The sequence below is a fragment of the Schistosoma haematobium genome, chromosome 3 (genome assembly GCF_000699445.3).
Source record: "Schistosoma haematobium chromosome 3, whole genome shotgun sequence".
Taxonomy (NCBI): Eukaryota; Metazoa; Platyhelminthes; class Trematoda; order Strigeidida; family Schistosomatidae; genus Schistosoma; species Schistosoma haematobium.
The window spans coordinates 45507272-45535258 of record NC_067198.1 but is presented as its reverse complement, the minus strand read 5'-3'; the positions used below and the strand labels follow the sequence as shown (position 1 = coordinate 45535258).

General features: G+C 33.6%; 1 protein-coding gene across 1 annotated transcript; it reads right to left on the bottom strand.

Annotated features, from left to right (window-relative positions):
• Positions 1–80: 80 nt before the first annotated feature.
• MS3_00005883 (uncharacterized protein) lies at positions 81–26883 on the bottom strand. Its single transcript, XM_051213967.1, has 5 exons — positions 26824–26883; positions 21600–22883; positions 9343–9717; positions 3406–3763; positions 81–1099 (listed from the first exon to the last, which is right to left on the bottom strand). Exons 3-5 carry the CDS (start codon positions 9688–9690, stop codon positions 927–929), a joined length of 879 nt encoding a protein of 292 aa, XP_051069989.1. The 5' UTR covers positions 9691–9717; positions 21600–22883; positions 26824–26883; the 3' UTR covers positions 81–926.
• Between the last annotated feature and the right edge of the window lie 1104 nt (positions 26884–27987).

Sequence of the window (27987 nt, the reverse complement as noted above, 5' to 3'; positions counted from 1 at the left end):
TGTTCTCCTGAATTCTAATCTTTTGTATTCTTTATGTCCCTTTTCTTTTTCTCTTTCCAAATTTATTTCACTGGATTATACTCTTTAAATAACATCTCCAAACCCTAATCTTCCCTATTACTGCTTATACTCTTATTACCTCTACCACTACGGTATTTGAATCGACAACTGCATCTCTGTGCTAATGTGGTGTGGCAACTCGAATTGATGTACGTATGTACGAAGTTCTACGTTGTTACTGACTGACTGATTGTTTTCAGTTACACAGAAAGTACAGTTTTAGATTATCATATAAGTTATAATTATGTTTCAATCACCCTGAAATACAACAATGTATTCACGTAAACTATCACTTGGAAACCATATTTTAACTTAATTCCATTCCAAAATTACATCACTGTTACAGTAAAATCAATCAAGTAAACAGAGAATAAAATAACATGAAATACAACTCCGTTGAAATGTCTTTTCTTTTTTCTAATGTCATGAGAGAAAGGAAATCATTGTTGTATCCCAACAAATGAACATCATGATCATTGAACATCTATCTATATGACAAAATCAATCAGTCATTATAATAATCTAGTTGAATTTGTTCACAATAATTATGATAACAGGTTTAAAAGATTGAATACTGTACTGAACTTATATCACACGAATGTATTTCTGTTACTATGGATTAATATTTATGTATATCTAAAGATATTAGAAGGAAGAAATCTGGAATTCTAATTAAAATGGTAAATAAAGAAGTCAACAAAATGAAGCTATAAAAGACAACACATGAGATAAATTGTAAAATATCACATAAATAATTCATACTACTTAATTATGATAATAAGTAATATAAATATAGTGAGGAGTATTTTTTTTCGCGAAAATTTGAAAATCATAATTAAATATTTTAAGATAAATTCGATTGAAGTTTAAAATATTTTTGCTAATATAGATTGACTCTTTGGTGTTAATGAAGGTATTGATATACCATTATCTTGAAGTAATTGTTCCAATTCATAAATACGTTTCAATGAAATATGATGAGCTTCTTTTAATGATTTCATATTTCTTTCATGTGTAGCAGTAACAGAAACAATGATAGCTAAAAGAGGGAATACAGTGTATTGATATAAAAGAAAAAAGGGAATTTGGTTTACGATCTTATATTAAACAGAATAAGATTCATAGTTCTAAAACCACTTTTCTAAATATCAACAAAATTTTGTCATATGAAGTTGTTTTTGATTTCAGAAAATATTTTATTATTGATTATTTAGTTGTTACTGAAATTGATATTAAATGAAGTGGAAGAAAACCCTGGATCTACACCTTAAACTAATTGGCACTCGTCCCCTCCTTCATGGTGTACTTACAATCTTCAGAGAACTGATGCTATATAGATCACACATTGTCATAGCCTAAGATGTTTTAGATTAAAATCACGAACCGATTGATATTAGACCACCATTGAAAACCTAAAAGCACTGAATGGCCGCTTCGTTATATTGTGGGACTCCTCAGCATTGCTCATTCACGATCCCACTTGCGGGATCCGAACCCAGGGTTTTTAGTCTGGCACGCGAATGCTTAACCTCTAAAAGATTACATCATTTTATAATTGAAGTAATTGATGGTTTAAGCTGTTTATGACTAGTTAGTCCTCTTGGTCATGAATCTCTTCGTAATCATATTTTATGATTGTAGACTTCAGTTAATGTAATTTAAAGTCGATTTCACAGCAACACAGCTATTTTTTCTGTTTTTTTCCTTTCAAATCTTAAGTATTAAAATTATTTCACACCTTTAATTTATTAATTCCATTTGCTCTTTTCGGATTATATTCATCATTTTTACAAACAATGATATAGATATTACATTAGTTCCTTTATTTTACCTTATTGATTTCTTATGACTATGGGCTAATGAAGATCCTGACAAAATTTGCCCAATTATACTTCTGATGAGGTTTTACTATATTCTTTTTGTCTGACTGAATATCTTTTACTGTTGTTCAATATCGTATTGTTTTGTAGAGACTATAATTGGAAGCTCGATTGATAAATACTAACATCAATCAGTTCATTATCACAATCAAAAAACTTAACAATCTGAATAACCCCTTAATGATAATTATTATATGCTCACTAGTGACTAGCTTCGTAGGGAGTTCTAGTGTGAAGCCATGACCAACGAAGCTAATCCGTGTCAGGTAGAGATAGGTATCTACCTTAGTACGATAGAAGATGATTGCGCGATGTCGTAGATTGATTGAGGTTAGATATAAACACCTTTGGATGTTGACCACCTCAATGGTTTAGAGGTTAAGCATCCACGCATGAGACCCTAGGTGCTGGGTTCGAGTCCCGCGTGAAGGGTCTTGGATACGCAATATTGACTAGTCCAATACTAGAACGAAACGGCCATCCAGTGCTTTCAATTTCTTCAAGGTGGTCTAGCTTTATTTGACTCATAAATTCGACTATTAAATCAGTCAGTCAGTCAGCTACACCGTAGGACCAGGCACATATATGCATCGGTACAAGTTGCCATACCGTATTAGTACAGTAAGATGAACACCGGATTCATAGGAGTGGTTAAGTCAATTGTGGTAATATATAAAAGAAGGATTGCATATAAAGGATATAGTACAGGAAGAAGGAATTAGTTCATAGAAAGAATGATATGAAGCGATTTTAATCTCTTAGTTTAAGGGAAGACAGCGAGTGTATACACCGACGCCATTGTGATCGATTCTGAGCCATGTCACCAAGAGTCTACAACCATTGGTTATGATAGTCACTCGGACCCCAACCAAGTAGTCTGCATCTACCAGCATGGCTCAGACTAGAAGTTAGTGACTTGAAGCCCTGATGCTACGTTTTGGTTTGGCCGCCCCTAACTTTCTTCCAACCATCTCCAACACCGGTTAACATTGCACGTCGTGGTAATCGGTGTTCAGGCATACGTAACACGTGGCCCAACCATCTCAGTCGATGAAGATTCACAACCTCATCAACTGATTTACCATCATTCCGTAATACCCTGTGTCTAACTTCACTATTTTTTACCCGGTGATCCCAGCAGACGCCTGCAATATTTCTAAGGCATCTGTGGTCAAATACTAGTAGCTTATGAGTGTCTTCTAGTCTTGATGGTCATGTTTCGCTGCCGTAAATTAAAAGAGAACGGACTGTCGCGCAGTATACTCGTCTTTTTATTGATAGACGGATATCTCGCCTTCGCCAAAGGTGACGTAAGTTGGCAAAAGCCAAACGAGCTTTTCGAATTCATGCTGAGATTTCGTCAGACACCAACACATTGAGGCTGATTTGTAGTTAAGACATCTAAACAGTTTACCAACTTTAATAATAAACAAATAAAGAAAGAAAACAAAACAAACAAACTTACAGTTCACAATACGTATTACACGCCATAGACGAAATAATACTAATAAACCAGCAGCATCAGCAATTGTTGTATGCAATGTTTGTTCTAGATTATCATCTATTGTATATTCATTCATTGTATTATTCATTTTATTCAATTTAGTTTCCATAATATGTCGATGGATATTATATGTATCTACTGTAAAACTAATTATACATACGAATACATCTAATAATTCAATCCATTGATATTGATAAAATTGATAACCAAATGTCCATAATTTAATTGGAATTTCAATAAGAAATAATAAAATGATTGTATAACTAATACATTCAAATATAAATGAAGTGAAATTAAGACGATAACGTAATGGGCATGGCTATGAAAAATAATTATCGGGAAAAAAAGGGGAGGGGGGATGGGGGAGGGAGGGGAACAAACACCAAAAAAAAGGAAAAGAGGTCAGTTTTAATGTTCGTTTAGATTATTGTTATGTAATAGAATTGCAAAAAAAAAATTTTATATTCAGATGAATATACAGTATGTTTTAGTTTTGAACGTTTTAAACGTTATTTCAATGGTTAAGATCATGAGTCAGTTGAAGCTAGACCACTATGGAAAACGTGGAAGCACTGGACAACCGTTTTGTCCGATTGTGGGACTCCTTAGCAGTGCGCATTCACGATTTCGCCCCCTGTGAGATTCGAACTCAGGACCTACTGGTTTCACATGCGACTACTGAGCCGGCATCCAACGGTGTTAATGTTTAACTTCAACTACTTGAGCGACACATTCACCATTGTCTTCAGTGAGTTACTATCTCACAATGTTAAACAAGTCTGAATTATAAAGATAAGTTAAATTTTCTTGATGAATTAGCATTGTACATACTGATTGATGTAGGTAACTCACATAAAAGTATCTTTGGATTTCATATTTGAACTGTTGTTGCTACCTTGATGTGTTGGTCGAGTTTGTCTATAGGAATGAACTAATAGAACCATACTAGCTGGAACAATCGTTCCTTAAGGATCTGCCTTGTCAGATAGGTTGGTTGAAGAGTAGTAAGACTAAAGGCAACAAACCCAAGATCTGAAGACGAAGGCGTACTGCTGAATGTACAGAGATGTGACAGCGGTGGGCTGTTTCCTTCAGACAACCAGTATAACAGCGATGCTGCCTTCCCACAAGGATGAGTGGGGTTAGAAAAGGTCGACCGTAAAAACCCACACCTCACCTTATCCCACGGATATCCGTCTCCGGCGGTAAGGTCTCAATAAGTACGGAGCTAACATGAAAATTACTCTCAAAAAGGTCGTGTGTGACCGGCTTCAAGCAGTTGTCCCTTGGGCACTGCAATCACGCTCTCAGGTCACTAAGACCACCTCTAACCCAATTTCCTTTTCAGGTACCTCTAGAAGAACAATTCAACAGCGTGGACAACCGGGAAGTGATAACCGCTCTCATAACTCTAGCAGCACTGAAGATCGTTATATTCATAACCAATTTCCCTTCAATCAACGAAGTAAAGTACATTGGTCTTGACAAACAACTTCATGATAGTAGTCAGCACTCAGCGATCAGTCAATTGTATAAAGGAATCCTCGTGAAACTGTACGAAAATCTTTCAGAGGGTTAATATGAATATACACCAATTTAATAGTTCACATTCTGGACTGTTAAGCGATATCTATAAACTGAATCGTTCAATAATATACTGAAACTTGTTTGATTGTATCTGATGATATTTTAAACTTCGTCGACACTACTGCGTGCCCGAAAAGAGAGTCAATATCATACGGAATCCCTATGATAGATTAAACTGCAAAATCGTGCATGGAGGACAGCTTACAGACTCGTTCGAAGTAAAGACCGGTGTCAGGCAAGGTTTCTTACTCTTACTCTTTCTCTTTCTTTTACTAATTGACTGGATCATGAAGACGTCAACATCTGAGTGGAAGCACTGGATACAATGGACAGCTAAGATACAGCTGGATGACTTCGCAGATGATCTTGCTCTTCTATCACACACGCAACAACAAATTCAGGAGAAGACGACCACATCAAAGGAGAAAAGGACGACCAAATAAGAACACATTACGTTGAGAAATGGATACCGACATTAGAAGAATGAAACAACACTTGGATAGAACTAAAAAGGAAGGTTCAGCACAGGATGTACTGTAGAATACTGGTCGACTGCCTATACTACTTTGTGGAGTAACAGGCTTAAGTAAGTAAGTAAGTAAGTAAGTAAGTAAGTAAATAATTAACATTTCATTTTCATAAACTACAATTAACAAGTAAAATTCATTATGTATTTATGTATTTTTAATTTCTCATCTTTAATCTTCATAGAACATTGTTTAAAGAAAACTTTGAACATTTCGTGTTACCATTTGAAATTCAATAATAAACGGTTAGATATAAAAATAAATTCGTGCATTCAAATTTTTTATTCAATATTGACCTATATTTTCAGGATTCAAACCGTGTGTGTGTGTGTGTGTGTGTGTGCGTTTCTGTTTTCCCGTTATTGTTGCTGTTATTATTGTTGTTCTTATTTTATTCAAGTTAATTAAAGATTAAAAACAGATTAGATAAATCTAGAAAGAAGAATTAAATAAATGAGATAACGAAAAAAACGAGAGAAGTAAAGTAAAGAAAAGAAATAAAGAATCACAAAAAAGAATAAAGAAAACGAAAAAGAAAATGTTGACCGAAAAACTAATTAATTAGAAAAAAATAGAATTTTTTTTTCTTTCCTGAATTAGTTCTTTTCTCATTTTTGTTTTGTATTACATCATCACCTTAACTTTCTATTAAATAGAAAACGGATTTTAGCATAAAGATTAATAATAATGATAATTTATGAGTACAAATATGAGTTTATTATTATTATTATTATTAATTCATTATTACCACTATTATTATTATTATTACCATTACTATTATTATTACTGTCATTATTAGTATTAGTATCAGTATTACTATTATTAATGTTATTATTAGTATTAGTATGAGTATTATTGCCATTATTATTATTAATATTATTATTACTGCTATTATTAGTATTATCATTATTATTACTGTTATTATTAGTATAAGTATTAGTATTAGTAATAATATTATTACTGTTATTATTATTATTATTAATATTATTATTATTATTATGAATCACCTAGATATTTGAACAAATTAGACAGATTAATATAAATGAGGAATATTTCATTAACTGGAGAATTTTCTTTTTCTCTTTCCTTTTCTTCTAATCTGAGTTCATATGAATATTTAAAAGAAGAGAAAAGGAAAATAAAGAAAATTTAAAGAAAAGATAAAAACTGAAATGAAAACATTTGGGTATTTTTCTTTTTCAGAATGAGTTTTGTGGAGATTTTAGTAAATTTCACAGGTTGAAATCATGAGTCAGTTGAAGCTAGACCACCATGGAAAACCTGGAAGCACTGGACGGCCGTTTCGTCCTATTGTGGGACTCCTCAGCAGTGCGCATCCACGATCCCGAAGCCTTCGGGACTCGGACCCAGGACCTACTGGCTTCGCTCGCGAGCACTTATTCATTAGACCACTGAGCCGGCACCCAACGGTGTTAATGTCTAACTTCAACCAATCCACGAAGTTGCGCCACCGAACACCATTGTCGTTCATGGATGCGCACTGCTGAGGAGTCCCATACCAGGACGAAACGACCGTCCAGTGCTTCCAGGTTTTCAATGGTGGTCTAGCTTCAACTGACTCATGTTTTCAACCTGTGAAATTTTTCTTTTTGTTGTTGATAAATCTTATCTTATTTAGTTTAAATATGATTTTTATATTCAAAACTAGATATTCTTAATTCATATAGTAGAAGTTATAATTAAATATAGCAGAAGATGACCAGTTTAACAGCAGTTTCAGCAGCAGTGAGTCTCAACATACAGAAAGGGAAATGTAAGATTCTCTGATACAACACAGCATGTAACAGTCGAATCACACCTCATGGAGAATATTTGCAAGATGTAAAAACCTTTACATATTTGGGCACCATCATTGATAAACACTGTGGATCTGATGCATATGTGAAGGCGTGGATCGGCAAATTTACAATCGAAGAATATCTGGAACTCAAAACAACTGTCAACTAACGCCAAGGTCAGAACATTTCAATACAAAGGTGAATATAGTTCTATTGTGTTGGGTGGAAAATTGAAGAACTACGAAATCCATCATTCAGAAGATACAAGTGTTTATTAGCAGTTGTCTACGCAAAAAATACTTCGGATCCGTTGACCAGACACGATCAGTAACAACCTACTATGGGAGAGGACAAACCAAATCCCAGAGGAGCAAGAAATCAAAAAGTGCTGTAAGTGGATAGGATACACATTGAGGAAATCACTCAACTGTGTCACAAGGTAAGCCCACGCTAGAAATCCTCAACACCAAAGAACAAATTACATCGAGAAATGGACACAGACATGAGAAGATTGAACAAAAAATGAATAGAACTAAAAAGGAAAGCCAAGAATTGCGTTAATTTCGTCTTACTTTACCAGTGTGACGTAATAATTTAGACCGATTTATATTTGTGTTGACTTTTATACTCATTATGAATGATTGGATTGTTTATTACATTGTATAACCGATATTTAGACATTACATTTATATCAGTATTATTTCAGTGGCATTTAACTTAACAAATGCCCTATTTGTTTATATGATAAGTGATACTACAAACGAATTACATATAAAACAAATGATTAGTGGAGACTACTTAAGTGCATACACTATTAATGAAGATTCGACTTTATTTTTTTAATTAAAGAGACCTATATTGTTGGTCTAATATATAATCCCCCCTTTTTTTCTAAGATACATATCTATGTTTATGGATGCGTTGTGCATAAATTATCGGTTCTGTAGGCCCATGAAAGTTTCCTACTTACTTTTGGGTCGTTTCCAATCAAACATCAGGCTTACACATACACAGATAAGAAGCCTGTATATCGTGTATTAGACTAGGATGATCACGCAATATAAAAATAAATTGTGTCGATTATGATGATGATGATGATGATATTAATGTTAATATTTTATGGTTCAATACAGGAAAATCATTATCAACCTAAAAATCCTAAAATGTCAAACGAAATTGTTCGTTGTTTTAAATGATATGAATTTATCTCAAAAATTTGAATTTCTCGTTTTCGCGCCAAAAGCGCTCATTCTTATCTTTCGATTATATTTTCCAGTTGGAAAGACCGTAAATGTCATTAGTTTGTTACCTCTTTTATTACGCTATTTTGTGACGTTTCTTAAGGATCTTATTATGCTATATATATGTTTGTTTTGTTAGTGCTTCCAGCTGATTGTGGAATATACCTTTCCCTTATCTGAGTATGGTCTTCTCTTTCTAGTTAGTAGGGTTGGAACGCATCGAAATAGTTTAGCTTGTCTTGTCGTTGTGTCACTGATTCTTCGTTTCGTCCGCAGATTTAGGCAATTTCGTAATCTTTTCAAATAAAGCATCAACTCACTTTGTCAATAATAAAAATGCAATACAAAACAACGTATTAAAATTATTAAGATCATGAACTTTGATGGTCAATAAAAACTAGGAAGCACTGGACTAACCTTTCGTTCTACTGTAATACTCTTCAGAATTACTCACTCAGAAGTTCATGACAATGAATCGAATACACAACGTTCAATCTGATGGTGAATGAATAACCTTCAGACAACTGAGAAGTAATTCTATGATGTATATGTCTAATTTTAATCATTTCACGATCCTACTAAACTATATTCAATTGACTTTAGTGTGTAATTGCTTCAAATCCCGACATGACTGAACTCTACTTGTTATAACGTCTCACTCAATTGGTTCATGATCTCAGTAACATTTAACAATCTATGTAAATCTCCATAGTGATATTAAAAACTACTTACATTATAACTTACCTTTAATTTTAATGATTCAATTTCTAATAGAAGCATACATATAACAAGTATTCCATCTAATGCGCATAATCCAACAATAATCATGTGAAATAATTTACAATCTAATATTCTACTAAATAATAGTTTATATTTTTCATTACAACTCTGTATTGTGTTGATGGTTACAGTTGGGGTCGTAGTTGTTGTTGTTGTTGTTGGTGGTGGTGGTGGTGTTGGTGGTGGCGCTGGTGTTAATATAGTTTCAATTGGGATTTCAATGATCTCATTCACAGGTAATAATAAACCATTTGTAACATCAGATTGACATTGATTTGATTCGGTACTAATTTGTCTACGTTTATGTTTCATGGTGTTTTCTTTTTTCGTAGAAAAGTTCTGAGAGAAAAATAATAATGAAAAAAACATTATTTAAAGATAAAGATGATTATTGAACTTGGCGAAAAAGAAATGTTAATTAGCTATGCGACTAATTGTAAATATTCTGTAGATAGGTGTACATAGATAGGGTGTATGACAATTGTATATATTCAGTTCGGATTATGGATGATGTTTGTTTCCAAGACAAATTGGTCATTATTAATAGTGGCCTGATTGAATATCTGGGCTACCTATTCATGTTATCTAGATATTTCAACACGTTATCTAATTTCGTTTGTTTGCTTGTTTTAATACATTATTATGTCTATGATTTACATAAGTGATTCAGGTGCGTTACTGAAAAATGTACAACCTTTCGTTGTACAAATTACAAAAGACTCAATCAGAGATATCGGTGTTGCTGGTAATATGCAACGAAAAGAATATACATTATTCAGACGTTGATTCCTGAACTGCTAATATCCAACTGGCGACTATTCAATAATAATCGTAAGGATCGACCAAGAAATAAGAAAAGGAAACTTTTTGAAATGCTTTGTTCTGAGAATTTTCTATTGTACCAAGAGTATAATAATGAATAAAGCTAATAATGATAATAATTTCATTAGTTGAAATCATGAGTCAATTGAAGCTAGACCACTATGGAAAACCTGGAAGCATTGGACTACCGTATCGTTCTATTGTGGGACTCCTCAGCAGTGTATATTCACGATCCCGTCCTCCCCACCCCTCGCGAGCGCTTAACCATTAGATCACTGGGCCGGCATCCAACAATGGTAATGTCTAACTTCAATCCCAAACCTCCTTTTTAAAAAAATGTTCTGACGTCCTATGTTATCCATTCACGACTATCTTTAACAGATCCTTCTCATCTAATCTCATACCGGAAATGTGGAGAAAGATGAAGATAATCCTTGTACCCAAGAAAGTATCTGGTGATAAGAATGTGAAATTTAGACCTATTGCAATAACTTCATCCTACCTCAAAACAATAAAAAAATTATTAATACTTCCATTTCAGCCTGCGATAAAAGAGCATATTGATCCATATCCGTTTGCTTACGGACGCGAAAGAAGCACTTAAGATGCTGTTGCTGTTCTGCATCAAAACATAGTATTCGACTTAGAAAAGGGCAAGAAGTATGTTCGATGCGCTTTTCTGGACTATACTTCAGCTTTTGATTCTATACCAAGACAACTTTTAATTAACAACTGGCTATGTTCCTACCTCTCGGAAAGAGAACAGTACACTGTATTTGGAGGAAAGTGTTCAGAGTCTCTACTGTCTCATGAAGGTGTACCACAAGGAGCTGTTCTTTCACCTCTTTTTTTCTCTGTTTTTTGCATGATCTGCCATCTTCCACAGAAAACACTTTTTTGAAATATGCGGATGATTTCACTGTATGTATGTCTATCTCTTCCTCTTTACATCCCATAGAAATGAATGAATTTTTGTCTCGTATTGATAGGTTTTCCATGGTAGTCTACTCATGAATTCAACTAAATACCTTAAAGCATAACTAATATCAGTAAAAGCACGATCACAGAACTAAAACATTTTGAGATCATTCAAATTGATAAAAGAAAACAATAACCCGGAATTCCTCTCACATGATTATTTTCTTGAAAAAATTGATGAATTGTTGACCTTTATAAGCAGAGATGTATGTTGACTAACAGAATAATCCATGACGCGCATTTCGCCTTATTTGGGACTCATCAGATGAGACTCACTTTATTGTATTCCTAAATATCAATGGAAAAATTCAATCAACCGATGTAAAAAGCCAATTAAAACCGCACTCCATTGCACAAGCTAGTGGCTATCTGGACTCAGTATCTAAGTGGGTAAGGAACTGGTGTTTGAAGCGAATGATACTGGGTTATGAATCCCAGAGTGAACATCACTTCTGAGATGTAAATACATCCAGTTGATTATTCGCAAATAGGACCAAACGTTGATTCTAGATTCTACTACTAGTCACCATCCATTTTTGCTTATAATACTAGCAACTGAAGATAATATCAAGGCAATCCACACTGGATGCACATATATCAATAAGATATTGATCAATTGTAATCTTAAACATCACCAGGGAGATTCAAATAATCAATATATCAATGAATTACTGACCTTTTTATTTAAATTATAACCATTGAACATGCAATATATAGATTTACAAAGAAAATATATTTGTATCCATATAAACCAGTTGTACTGACAGTGTTGAAGACAACCTCATTTGTTTTATATATACACTCCAAATATAATACATATTTGTCTCCCTTTAAAATTTTAATATTCTAGCCGGAATTTTGACAGATTCTCATACTTGTATAATAGTGATAAATGTATATCAATTTAGGAAGGCATTTATTAGACACTTTATACATTTATGTAAATGTATGTTAGTAAACTAGAAAGGAAGGCCCAAGACAGAGTGGGTTGGAAAATGCTGGGTTGGCGGCCTATGCTCCATTGGGATTAACAAGCGTAAGTAAGTAAAGTAAACAGTGGGACTATAATTTATGGACGACCTTTGAGTGTCACTAGATTGACCTTCAGAGTGTATACCTAATGACTAGGACCAAATGAGGGTTATAAGCCAGTGTGAGGAAATTGAATTATAATTTACAATTGATGATTAAGGTTATGAATCAGACTTAAGGCTTTCATCACGAACTGACATCAGCTAGAATGCCATGAATCTATTTAGTCAAATGGATAAGTGAATTTCGCTCCAAAATCCAAGACCTGTTATCTTATACGTGATTGGTTCGTTCATGGATTATAGTCTCATCAAGTAAATAAGTAACTAAGTAACCATTTCATCGACTTTTTTGAAAAACAAACAAACAAACATTCAAACATAGTTCAATAATAATTGATTTGTTAGTCAGTTGATAAGTCAAACAAATACAAATTATGTTTTTTTGCCTTCTATTTACAAATTGTTATGTTGGATAGAATTAGGTTACAAAAACTATTTAGTTTTTATATTACTATTATAACCTAGTTTTCATTTAATAGTTGAATTCATGAGTCAGTTGAAGCGAGACCATCATGGAAAACCTGAAGAACTAGACGGCCGTTTTGTTCTAGTATGGAACACTTCAACAGTGCTCATCCAGGTTTCTCATGATAGTTTAGCTTTAATTGACTGATGAACTCAACAACTAAATTACCACAGTCTTTACCAAAATCTCCTTCTGATTATAATCACCATGTACTCACTAAAGACTGGCTTCAAGCGTTATTTCCTGGAGTTCTAGTAAAACACGGTGACCAGTAGAGTTCAACCGGCCTGTTGTGAGATAGTAACTCACTGAAGACGTTGGTGGACGGTGGCGCAATTTCGTGGATTGGTTGGAGTTAAACATTAGCACTGCTGAATAACATCTCAGTGGTTTAGAGGTTAGCCGCTCGCGCGCGAGATACCTTTTCAAAAAACCCACATCATAACAAAAACTGATAAAAACCATCCCTAAAGATTGAAAAGTCAGGTTGACATCCCTATCGGGTCATAATGCTAATTCAGAGCATGGAATTCGATAGAAATATTTCTTATTCACATAACACCTCCAAGCTAAATACTAAAGATTAAAGGTGATATCCTAATATTCAATATCATGCTTAGTCAAATGTACTAACACTTTACTTCTGATTGAAGTTTGTGCTAATAATGTCGTTCAGTCGGCAGCCACTTATGTAGAACTTCCTTTATTAATATATAATCTGATAAGGTTAAGAAACCTGCGAAATTTGGTCTTTTTTGAATAAAATATATTTCATCATACAGAGTAAGACAACAAAGTCGATTTTTAGACTTGACTACATGCAAACTTCAATCTCTGCCATAGTTCCTACATTTAAGTAGTTTTGAAAAGCTTACATCTTTGTTTAAGTAAATTTGGAAGGTGACTAGTATTGGAATCCAGAGCGCATATTTTAGCCTAATTGGAACTGGTTGGATCGATGCACCTGCATTTCAGGTAGCCATTTAAACTTTGTAATTCAGTGGATAATGTTTTCGATACTTGCAGCGAAAGGCACTGTGTTCAAGTCTCATTGTGGACATCGACACGGATGTATTTACACCCAGTCAATAAGTACTAAACAGGATGGAAAATACATCCTCGGTCCCACTATCAACCTTACTTAAATATTGTGACTCACTGGTAATATTAAAGGAACATACTAAGGATGCAAATACATCATACGTAATTCTATTCCATACTACCAACTGGAATCTCTAAACTATTACAGAACAAAAAGAAATCCATCTGTTTTATACATGAAAACACGAATAATTTTTAGTGATAATAGTTCAAGAAAAGTCCTAAACTATTTCACTATGAGATTTAAAGATATTATCCCAAGTAAAAGTAGAGAAAACGTATTCATCTTGGGTCACTTCACATAACTTATAAATAGCACTGAAGAAAGATGAATATTTCAGAAAATGACAGTTTTAAGATCATCATTTGTTACATCCACGTCATCTGTTACTTATACTTGGAAAACGAGGAACCTCCACAATCTTCACGATAAGAAGTAAGAACACAGAAGACTGGTACAAGTGAAGATTAATCAACCTGTTAGGGATGCAGAGGAATATACCAATAATTATCATGTTAAGTCTAACGGTGACCTTGGACTTTAAATGTACACTCCCTATTGGTCGATATTTTTTTCACTTGTTAAATGTTGTTTTCTATTTTATGGTACGATGTGGTATGCTTGATTAGTATATAAACAGTGTGTTTAAAATATAACGGTTCATATCTCAGAGGCCAAGACTTGTGTTCTGAACTCAACTGGCTGGGCTAGACAGGGAAGCAGGGCCAATCGGGAATCTAGGTCGTCCGTACGTGTTTTACGTGTCACTGAATCGATCAATAAAACGCTGTGCATCTAACCTGCAATTCAACCGTTACAACACAACCCAATACACGACAACCAATACAGTCAAAAATACACTCATTTCTATATATTGATTAACTAGAAATGTCAGAAAAAGGCATCAAATAGATATACACCACATAAACCATTCGATTTGTGTGAGGGCCAGGATACTGACCGGGTGCCCAATCCGAAGCAGTTGATTTTCTTAGGAGGTCACACCCGGAGCCTTTGAACTAAGGGTCTGATCCACAAAACAATGGAAAAACATAAGGAGATGCAGTTCTATGGTAGCCGGTGACCAACAATTGGTCCATACGCCAGTTACTTCAATCAGAATCCTGGAGCCCATATGCATCACTGGTTTGGAACCAGGGTTTCGTAACTCCCCTAGGTGGATTCTCCGTGTCTACCAACCCGTTTAAAGGGCTGGACATTCGCTTTTCATCCTCTCAATGTCGTAAATAACACGTCCTCTACGAGAAGGTAGTGAGTGGGACTTCCCTGGTAGTGGTTGTATGCACGTGGCTATGTGAGAGCATTTCGAGAGGGCGAATTGACTTTCCCCCACTCTCAGCCGTACCAGGGCATTCGGCGGCTAGTTTAAGACAATTTAATACAAGAATCTTATATTTTGAACAAACTTAACACTGAAATAAATCAATGTTGAACTGAATAAAATATCATACTGAAAACAAGAAATAAATATTACACTGGGTAATCATGACATTGTAAAGAATCAAAACAAGTTTAAAATGTAGTTTAGCCTTTTTTATTCCGTCATGTCAGTTTCGTTATTGTTTTGTTTACTGATCAAGAAAATCTATAGTAAGGTCATGTCATATCATATTTTTTCTTGACGTTAAGGATAGCTTTGTTGTTATTAGGCTATTATACATAAGGATTTAAACTGGGTTTTTTTCGATGCTTTTTAAATGTTAAACTACATAAGACTTAATAATGTATAACTTTTAGTTTAGTACTATTGTATTTCAAACTAAGCCCCTTTTCAGTATTCAACTTTAAAAGTGATGTAAAGCCAAAGAAATGTTACTGGGTCCTAGTCAAATCATTCGGCAGTCGGGTCAGTGAATATCGAACAGTTTATTGATCTCCGTTAGAGTCAAGATTAACTAACGTGCATGCCATTCAGCAATGATTTCATTCTGTTCTTTTATCTAATTTTACCAATACACTTATTTCATAACGTTGTGTTTTTGTCATACAGTAATAAAAAAAAAACTATAGCACCCGGATACAATGAAAAGGTAATGCAGTTTAGATATGTGTAATTTCGACGTAAGTTGAGAGGTCACACCGCTCCTGTCCAACCTAGCTAAGCCCCAAATTATCGATACAGATTACAAACGTCGGTGATTTCCAGTGATAAAATAAAGGTTAATTATGAAAACCTCAAGAATATTTTGTGTTAATTAGTAGACAGAAAGTAATGCTTTTTATCACTCACCTAATCCATAAAAATCGAATCGATGGGATTCAATATAAACACGTAAAGAAACAACATTTTTTCAAAAAAAAACAGACTGTTGTTTCTTGAAAATTGATATGATCTAATTTGTACTTGAAATAGGACACAGTATAATGTTGATACTTTATGTCATTACAGCTCAAAAACAACCATTCCTACTCATTTTTACTAATGTGTTTAATAAATATGTGAACGAAACGGCGGTTCAGTGCTTTCAGGTTTTCCATAGTGGTCTAGCTTCAATTGATTCATGATCTCAATTATTGAAATATGTGAACGACTGTTGTAAAAACTAGGGATTAGTTATGGCAACAAAATAATGATGGAATTATAGCAAAGAGATTCATTGATAGTTATCGTTGAATAAGCAGGCAGATTGTCAGGTTAAAGCAATCATCCTCAATTACGATATACGTTTGTTTGTAAATAGTCTCTTAAAGCTCTATTTCTACAAACATTTCTCGTGATTTCATGAAATCCTATGGAATTCTTTACAATATGAACCTGTGAGGAAACTCTGAGAAGCTCAGAAGGAACCGAAGGTATTCCATCTAATCATCTTTTGGAAGAATATTCCCGAATCTCTACATGTAGCTTCCCTATTGGACAAATGCTAAAAACCCCTGTATGCGGATTGGGTGACTATAATGATGATTTCGCATTTACTAAAAACTATAAATACTTGAGAGTTTTGTACCATAATTGACACTGTTTGAAATAGCATCTTTTTGACTTGTCTTATGTCTTTTCATCTATGACTTAGAGGATTCTGGCATTTGAGTGCTCATGTTGTATGAGGTATATCAAGAACCTAAACTCTAGATATAACACTTAAGTGTTGGATCGTTACTTCACCCTTTCATCATTCTCAATCATCGACATTAGAAGAAAAGTATCACTTCAATTCTGACTTTATCAAACCTATAAGTACATTTCAAAATTTTATTTATTTCTAACTCCTACATTATTATATTTGAAATATACATAGTTACTTTCCTAAATATCAGCTTAATATGAGTGCTTGCGGGAAAGAGGATAAGTGAAAACTTCCTATTTCAGAAGAACAATGAAACCACCACGATCAAACTATCCAGCTCATAGAACAAAACTCCATCCAAATCATTCACCTAAGCTACAAATCTTCTCCACCATCTCAACGTCTTATCTCCTTCATTATAACACACCTCTAATGGATTATATCATTTATAAATTATGACGAAATATCTATATCTAAACCTTAATATTCAGCATAGCTATACTTTCAATTGGGAAATTTGTTTTCATTAATTATTTTTTCCGGTTTTTCTCTTGTTTGTTTATTTGTTTTTACTACTGATTTATTCTAGTTTATTTCAAATATAACCGTATCTTGATAATTTCAGGTTATAAGACTATTGATTAAAAGAAACAATAAGAAACATAAACAAATACTTAGATTGGTATAAGAAAAAAGAAGATTTATCCAATAGCGTGCCTGAGAGGATAGTCAATAACATACGGAATTCCTATGATGGATTAAACTGTAAAATTGTGCAAGGAAGACAGTTGAGAGATTCATTTGAAGTAAAGACATTTCTCTTTTTCCTAGTGATCGATTGGATTATGAAGACGTTAACATCTGGGAGGAAGCATGGTGTAGTGTCGGTTATTATGTTAAGCCCATATATCTTATTCTAGCTTTCGGACATCCCATTCTATTCATCCTACTTGAGTCACATTCTGACCTTGTTATTTATTCGCTTATCAATCTTGACTATTTTTATATGAGCGCGTAGTTGTGTGTACATTTCTTATCCCATTATTCATCACATGTCTGTAACTTACTTTTGTGTAACCATAAATGCTGATTAACGCTTGATTAAATGGGAGTTGGCTTACCAGCCATCTCCACTCTGTGTCGTTTCGCTTCTCTCTATTCTATTCGCTTCATATACAAAATATATGTATTCACAAGTTCATTCTCGTTATTCGACTTATTTAATTCCTTTATTGACTAACATGATTAAAGTCGGTGATTATATACGAGGATAGGTGATAACAAACATTCATACCATCTAATTGGAGTCAGATCCACGGGCCACTAAACTGGAGAGCCCTTTCGACAACATCGTCCGATCTAAATAATGACAAAATAAAGGGCCCCACTAAAATGGGATACAGTGGATAGCTAGGTGCATTTGGACGATCTAGACTTCACAGATGATCCGGATCTTCTATCTCACACTCAACAAAAAATGCAGGAGAAGACGACTAGTGTAGCAGCAGCCTCAGCAACAGTAGGTCACAACATACACAAAGGGAAAAGCAAGATTCTCTGATACAATACAGCGTGCACCAATCGAATCACATTTGACGGAGAGGATTTGCAAGATATAGAAACCTCTACATATATGGCCAGCATCAATGATGAACACGGTGGATCTGATGCATATGTGAAGGCGTGGATCTGCAAATTTACAATAGAAGAATATCTGGAACTCAAAACAACTGTCAACTAACGCCAAGGTCAGAAAATTTCAATACAAATGTGATGACAGTTCTGTTGTGTTGGGTGGAAAAGTGAAGAACTACGAAATCCATCATTCAGAAGATACAAGTGCTTATTAACAGTTATCCACGTAAAATACTTCGGATCCGTTGACCAGACACGATCAGTAACAACCTACTATAGGAGGAGACAAACCGAATCCCAGGGGAGCAAGAAATCAACAAGAAGCACTGGAAGTGGATAGGACACATTGAGGAAATCACCCAACTGCATAACATGTCAAGTCCTCACCTGAAATTCTCAGGACCAAAGGAGAAGAGGTAGACCAAATAACACATTACACTGAGAAATGGAGACAGACATCATATGAATAAACAAGAATTGGATGGAACTAGAAAGGAAGGCCGAGGACAGAGTGAGTTGGAGAATGCTTGTCGGTCGCCTATGCTCCATTGAGAGTAACAGTCGTAAGTAATAGCGAAATCTATCATATAAATATTTGAAGCATATTTAACAAATGGAAAGATAGATAAATTCACAAAAAATATCGATTGTACTTGGAACAATCATTGATATATCACTTATAGTTACTTGACATCTTTTTCATAGTCAAATATTTTAATGAATCGATGAAAGGATTGCTTTTGTTACAGCTTAAAAGGTGTTCCGTGGAGATGCATAGACTGCTTGTTAGGTTGGTGAAATCCTTTATAAGCAAGTTATAACGAATATAAATCTTTGTATAAATGAACATCTCAAAAGTTCCTTTATTTATCAATAATACGAGGAAGGTTAATTCGAATGAGAATCAAATGATTAGTATTAGTATAGAGAAAATATTCAACATAAAGAATATATTGTTTAAGAACAATAAAATACATTCACTTAATCCAAGACAGATGTCAGCTGGATAACCACTGATCACGAGAACATAATGTACAAGTGTTTCGTTTCTTTCAGAGTTTCGTCAATTATGTACATTTAAGACCTAGCACGCAGTTAAACACTAACATTACAGATGGTCGAAGTAAATGTAAAATATAAATTTTACGTCCAGTGATCAATATGTTCAACTCTATTCAAACTTTATAACCCTGAATTTCCACGTAATTGGTAACACTGTGGTCCTGAATCTGACTCCGATTAGATCGTATGAATGATTGTTGACGAAATATGCACATCAGTTATCCTCATATAAAATTTTCGACTTAAATCACATTGCTGAATAACAGAATTAAAAAAGTCAAATACGAGAATTGAGTTTTCAACATTCATTGATCTGAACATACACTCAGACAGACGTAGGGAACGAGGCAAAGAAGAGAGCGAAATGAAACGGCGCGCAATGGAGAAGGCATGTGAGCCAACTCCTCCTTAATCAAGCGTTAATCAACATTTATAGCCAGATAAAAATAGGTTACAGAAATGTAATGATTAGGATAAGAAGTGCACACATATACCCTCACATTAAAATAATCAAGGTTGATAAGCGAGTAGTTGACAAAATAAAAATATGACTCCAGAAGAATGAATAAATCGGCTTGTTCGGAAGCTAGAATAAGCTAAGTGAGCTTAACATAACAACGGACACCACAGTGATTCTGAAGGTCACAGGTTTGATCCATTGCAGAGTTGTGCTGAAGTATCTCAAACTAAAGCAAAACAGCCATCAGTGTTAGTTAGTAATTACTAATGATTCTTTATCCGTCGTCACAAAATAAAGCAGCAAGTTTATATTCAGTAACTGGGTAAGCACGTTGTTGAATTTTATTGGTATCATGAAGCGATCAGACTTAAATCACAACTAAAAACCTGAAAGAACTAGATGGCCATTTTATCCTAGTATGGAACAGCTTAGCAGTGCATACCCACGATCCCGTGCGCGAGACCCGAACCCAGAACATTAGATCTCTGCGCACACTTAGCCTTTAGACCACTGAACCGGTATCTAATGGTAGTCTAACATTAATTGGTTTATGATTTCAATGGAAGAAAATTTCTAATTTGATTATAATCAAATGTACTCAATATTTTATCTGTTGTAAACGAAACTATCCTAGTATTATAAATATCAAATAGAAAGACTTGTCCGTGACAATACGTCTAACAAATTGGTCGAGTTTCAATTTGATAGATTGAAATCCAATTGAAAATCATTTCAACGGACAATTAGCTTATTGCCATCATTAACACATTAATTTCTTCAATTAATTGTGTGTGAAAAATTGACAGTTTGTGCAAAACTCAGTAACCAAAAGAAATGAATGTGAATAGTTTCAGTACATATTAATTATTTAAGACTTAATTAACTTAAAGATAATCTAATCACTGTTCGTGAGAGTGTTAGTGGATTGTTTGAAGAAGAAATATGATTCCTAAACATGTTACATAAGAGCTACTAAGAAATACTGTTATGAGTAGTATTTCTTAGCACAGATTAAACTACAGGGCACTAAATTGTTCCTACTAAACTAAAAATAAACTATTATTTGGTTTTCTTTTAAAACCTCTCGTCTAACAAACATTCTGGTATGTACTACTGATATTGACAGATATAAGTAGTATGTATTATTATTCGAAAGTGAAATACCTGGCAGCAGAAAGTTAACGAGATCTAAGAAAAGAGAACGAGAACAGAGAATGACTGGTGTGAAAATGAAGGAACAATCAAGTCTTAGACGACTGACTGATATTCTGCAAATGAAGTATTTGCTGTGTGGTTCTCAAATATTACTAAGATGTTCTGTAATTTTGTGTTTCAATACATTCGATTATCCCCAATTGTGTTCTCGTTCACTAAAATATTACTTAAAATGACAAAGCTTACAATTCGCAATAATGATGGAGGGACAGTCTAAGGTATTCCATTTCTAACTGATCTGTGGTGGACCAGACATTGTATAAACGTAAAACGTGTCAACAAAGTTATTAAAGATCAATAGTAATATTAATATATACCAGTTAATTGTTACAAATACAATAAAAAATTGTGGCTTTACTTAAGTTCACCAAATCGATGCGTGTTCAGCTTTAGTCTGGTACTGTAAATCCACAATTATAAATGCTTGGTAATTCCAATCTGGTTGACAAACTCTCCAGTAGTGTAATCCAATGTGAGGTATGGTATATTCCCACTCACAGTCTATAAATGTAGGTAATATTCGATTCAAATTTCAGTTAACTCAATCGCAAACGATAATAGAACGATGGATATGTGTGTAGCAATGTATTTGTTAACAAGCCACAGTATGTCACGCTACGTAGTTACACAATGGTAAAGTGTGTTCAAGGTCATTCACTAAAACAACAGGTAGAGCCATTTAATGATAAATATACATACAGTGAAAGATTGACAAAATAAATACAAATGATATTAAAAACTATTTACAAAATAAGCTTGTCAGTTATATCGCCACATAGCTCCCCCCAGAGTGTCCGGAGGTAACACTGGTTATAATAACAAAAATGGCCGTGCATTTAATGTTAACCATAATGTGCAAAACTGTTAATAAACCCACAAAAAAAAATTGAACTGCTTATTTCTGTGTACAATGAATAAATAATTAAATAGAGTTTACTCGTTTATTATTGTAACAATTTTTTTTGAAAAAAACTGTAACAAAACGAATAATTGTGGAAAAAAAGTGATTGATTATGTACACTGTGAAAAGAAAAAAAATTTTGGGTGAAATTAATAGTGTGGGTCATCGGTAGGTGTTTGATTTGATTGTTTTTTTAATCGAAGAAATGGGCATAACGCTTGGGTTTTTGTTCGGCTCTGCCTGAACGTGTTAAACAAATAGGTTTGATACTCGGTTTTTCTTCCTTGTCTGATCTAGTGGCGGTTGCTAAGAGGGGTTAGTTAAGTGCAGTAGTATCTTCTTTGTCGTGCTATGCTTCATGGAACGCAGGTTTTATTCTATCAATGGCCATAGTTTCTTTCTTTCCACACTTATTGATAATGAACTGTTTGTTCGTTCGCTTAATTACTTGGTATGGTCCTTCATACGGTTGCTTCAATGGTTTTTTAACTGCATCAACCCGAACGAAAACGAACTTGCATGTTTCTAAGTTTTTGTCACGTTGTATTCGGTTGTTATGTTCCCGAGACAATGTGACTTTGATTCGGTCCATAGTTTGTAATAATTGACTGGAGAAACGACTTGGGTCTGTTGATGTTGATGGATGTAATTCTACACGTTGCCCTGGTAATGTGAGGGTTGTACCACAAACTAACTCAGCGGCTATACACCCTATGTCTTCTTTGATGGTTGAACGGATACCTAGGAGTACAAGAGGTAATGCATCGCTCCATAAGCTTGTCAGTCATATCTCCACAGATCTTGTATATAATTTATCAGTTTTACTGAAAGAATCATATGTTCTACATCAATCATTGCTAAAATAATGCCTTATGAATCACTCTAAAGAAGATAAAAACTTCGTAATAATAAAAAACATTTTACTTTCTACACCAGTAATCATGTTTTTCACGCAACACAAATTACCAGATCGTTTGTATACAAAAAGAAACAGTAATAAATCTTTCTTTGCCCTGATAACATTCATCCCATCCCCTTTTATTTTTATTTATATTTTTATTACGTCATTCAAACTCTTTCTGAATTTTATTACATCATTCATAACTGACCAATTTCAATTCATATCTCCCTTTATTAACATTAATCTATTTTCAGTTACTTCATTACATAATCATCTAATGTGTTTTAATTCCATGATTTCTAATCACTATCTCAATTTTCTGGAACTTCCCCTCCTAAACTCTATATATTCGAAACAAATTTTACGAAATCTTTGCTATATTATGTTACATATATTCATCCTTCATTGCCCTCTGTTGTATAAGTATGTCAATATCTATAATAACTTTGAATTTCAAATATTTTAGGTTGTAAGCAGCTGATGAGAACCTAACGAAATAAAATGAATTCATTTATTATTCTACACTAACCTTTGTTCTTGCTCTTTTTAAAATAAAAAAGGGAATTATGTGTATAAATTACATAAGTTAAAAGAAGAAACTGGTTACATTTCTAGAAAGTTCACAAATCACTAATTAAATGTCCAATAAATATAATTAATCAGTTGATACATGAAACGCAAATGTACTAATAGTTAACACAATAACGTATGTCTGTATCTACAATTGTTCTTGGTAACTGGAAACTACTGAATATTTTATTTCAATAGTTGAGATCATGAGTCAACTGAAGCTAAACCACCATTAAAAACTTGGAAGCACTGGACGGCCATTTCGTTCTATTGTGGGACTCCTCAACAGTGCTTATCCACCCCCCCCCACCTCTCGGAAATCGAACCTAGGTCTCAAAATAAAATTAACTGATTTTTTTTCTTATAATAAACCGAATTCGATAACTTCTCTTTACATTAGAAATGAATCGGTACTATTTGGTTAAAAGGAATCGATATATGTGATGACGAATATCATTATAAGGAAAAAATTGATCCAAAATGATCATAAATAGATCTATTTTAAAAAAAAGAATTTTAAAGCATAAAATAATGCTCTCAATGAGATGTAATGAAATTACAATAAACCATTTCTAAAGTTTTTATATGTCATAAAATAGTGAGTGCTTCACATTGCTAAAGTTAAAGGGGCTTCAATTGCACAAAGTGTCTTAAAAAGTACAAGTAACCTAATTTTCTCATTTGCTTATAGTTGATTGTTTGAATACATTTCTATCATTCAGGTTGTAGGAATTTTGGATACTGTATAATTCTTTTAAATCATATTTTTGTATGACGTATCTAAATACAAACGGTATCACCGATTGCAGCAAAGTTCATAAGATTTGAAACATTTAAATACTACACTAGATAGGACTAACACATCTTCATCAGGCTATTTATTACATCTTGAATATGATATACATTTTTATATTCAAATTGTATTGCATCTTTTAAATTCATCCGAATAAATCTTATTCGTTTTTCATGTTAAGAGTGTTGCTAGTATGTATTGATAAATATCCATTTCTTTGTAGATTTTGTGCTTTTTTCTAGATATAGTATGCCCGATTTAATAGTGAAAACTATTCATATTGGCTAATAAAGTATCAAAAAGACTTGACCATAACAATTGTTCTTATCTATCTTACACAATAGATGGATTCATTAGGAACCTAGTATTGTTCAGATACGGAAAATCTTAAATACCATTATAAAATTGTATTATTTGTTAAAAGCAATTATTGAATAAGAAGAAACCAATTTATATGAATTATGGAATCATTACGAGGAACAGGCTAGCTGAATTATAATTTACATGAAGAGAGAAGCTTGTTCGTATTTCTGATAAATAATAATTGAAGTCGTCATTATTCATGTATATCTTAATTTACAAGCATAATTTATGAGATTCAAGCGATTCAACATTGATCTGATTGCATATCTTCTCAGTTAGCTCATTCAATTTTTGGATTTAAAAAGCGATCTTGTTAACTGAATTATTAGTTTATGCAAGTAAGGGTTGTGTAAACCAAGATAAGTTAATCCAAACCTACACAATTCACTGTGCTAAAAATATGAGTGTATATAGCCAAAACAACCTTATTAGGTATTGAAAGCGAATGGTTGCACAACAATTATTCATCTAGACATAATCTAAATGCGGCACCTACTGTGAGTTGTATGATAATCTACCACTGATTCAATAACAAAAAGCGAAATTATTTTGTAATGACTAATGAATTTAAATGGTTCAAATTATTTGTTCTTTTATATTTTTCTCTATCAGTGTGAAACACAAGCAAACGGATAGTTAAAACTTAGTGATAAAAATTCATACTTTTTCATGGAGTAGGTGATGAATTCATTTTTTTTAAAGTGTTTGCCAAAAAAGACGGTTCAGCGAAAAACTTTCTTCTCCGACAACTTGACTTACTTGAGCTGTACAATTGTATCCATGAATAAATTTTCACAAAATTTCGGTGACCTACGGAGCATATGAGCAGGTTTTTGTCACAGACTCTCTAGCTGTCTATGAAATATCATCTTCATTTAATTTAGCAAGAAAACAGGTATTTTATATCGCCATGACTAAAGCTGTCTTTAATTTTTATGAACAAATGATTAGGTTCAAAGCTATCATATGAATATAAATTTTTTAAAGTTTAACATCTGTGCCACTAGATCAAGAGCACAACAGTAGTTCTTAATCTTTGACCGGTAATATTTGGTAGTTATTCTGTGACTATATTCAAGCATTCTGATTACGCGGTAAATCATATTTGAGTTATAACAATCAATCACATGCAATTTCACTTGCTATTTTGATTGAAAATACTTTTATCACTTGAATCAAAAACAAACAAGGATAATCGCTGAATTTTGTATGCTACAGATACGTATTTATCAAACAGTTTACAGCCACTGAACATAGATTTGATGTGTGGCATATGTGCTCCAAAAAATAACAGACGCACTAGAACCAGAGTACATTCAACTGTTTTAACAGTCCCGTACGTATGTACGCAATAATATATATCCTTGATTGTTGATATCATGCTCAAATAAAAAACATGATATGTTTCGTACCTTCTGTTAATTTTTTTTACCTAATATAGTCTAACTATTCGTTGACCAGCAGTAAATGCAGTTTAATTACCAGAACAATTTTAAACTAATTTGATCATAGAGCCAAAAAAGAGCACACAAAAAAGCTGTCAATCACTTTATACCACATCTGGATGTTGCCTTAGAACGAACATTTGAATGACAATGGTGAGCAGTTTTAAACACAGATGTAAAATAATAACAAACGTGGATAAAATTAAAATTCTTCTAAAATATTATACTCTTACTAAATGTACTAACTTTGAGAATTTACGAAAATTCCTATTCCTAATGCGTTTTTACCTATTCAAGGACAAAGAAAAACCCAATGAAAATAGAAAACGTGACTGACCGAAAAATATATTAGTAAAGAATATTAGAAACACTATCATTTCGATTAGACGTTTTAAGTGGAACGCCGATTAAGGGGTATTTTCGCTATCTTATTATGCATTGTAAATTGCTCTATTATACGTGCTATTTACTCGTAATGATAATTATATTGCGCGTACGTAACAAACAATTTGTTTAACTTCATCTGCATTGACTTCTAAAAATACGTCAGTGGAAGTATTTAAAAAACATAAGAGAGAAGATTAAAGCATGAACAAAATATCAACTGACCACAAACTCACGAACACATATGTGACTTTTGAATGAGTTTGACGTCCAATAGTACGGAATGTAGTATGATATAACAAAAGTGTGAACAGAATGTTTCATGAGAACTGTTGCACAATGAACTTACTAACCATTGAGTCCATTTAAGTTAATGTTTACTAAATTTTATTATTTCTATATTCTGTTTCACTATCAATCGTTAAATTATGTCATATTTCAGCTCAATGCATTTCAAGCATTCTGATCACATATATGTTGATTTGTCAAAGCATCCATTTCTGAAAAATTGAAAGGAAAGCCATGTTGAATACACGACGATCAATAAAAGTCAACAGGCCCATTAGAGACCAAGGAAGTAGATTTAGTCCATGGTAAATATATCCTCTTTTAAACACTTCTGCAGCATCGATATTATTCTCATTAGTTTTAATTACCACACTCTGAACCTAAGCATTTCACTCAAGCATGTGCACAGTGCAGAATATTGCCGAAATAACTGTAGATCACCAACGTAGCTGATCTATATAGAAATGATTAGAGGCCTACTCGAGTTAGATGGGAATGGTGTGACGAATCAGCTAAATGCAAAGCCACACCTCGTGGCCAGCACCTTACGTGGATTACCCTATTGACGTATCATGGTACCATAGATGCTTTGAAGACTGTACAACACAGAGGACGCTATTACAGAAATATATTAGTTAAAGTAGATGCAAGCGTAGGTAAGACCACTATCGCACGGGCCAGTCCATGGCGTACGATTAACCGTATGAGCGTTGGCTGTCCTTGTTCTTGATGAGGATCGATGATTTGTTCGATATTCAATGAAACAACTGCAGGATGATTTGGTTAGGGCTCGGTGGAATTTCACTGGCCCTATATAACGCTCTTCAAAATGCATTGGTAAAAAATTACACATAGTGGAAAACTTCGAACTTGACTTTTTATCCACTTCACAAACTCAATAGCTTCAAATAGCAGATCTCTTTCATTCATCGATTCATTTAAGATTAAAGAAACGATGCTCTGATATTGTACTAAGAAGCATGTCATACACTTTTAGGATGATATTCTCATTGATCTAGATTCATCAAACCATCTTTCAAAACAAAGAAGGAGCCAATCACAGTGGATATTATCCAGTGTTCTACGCCCATGACAACGACA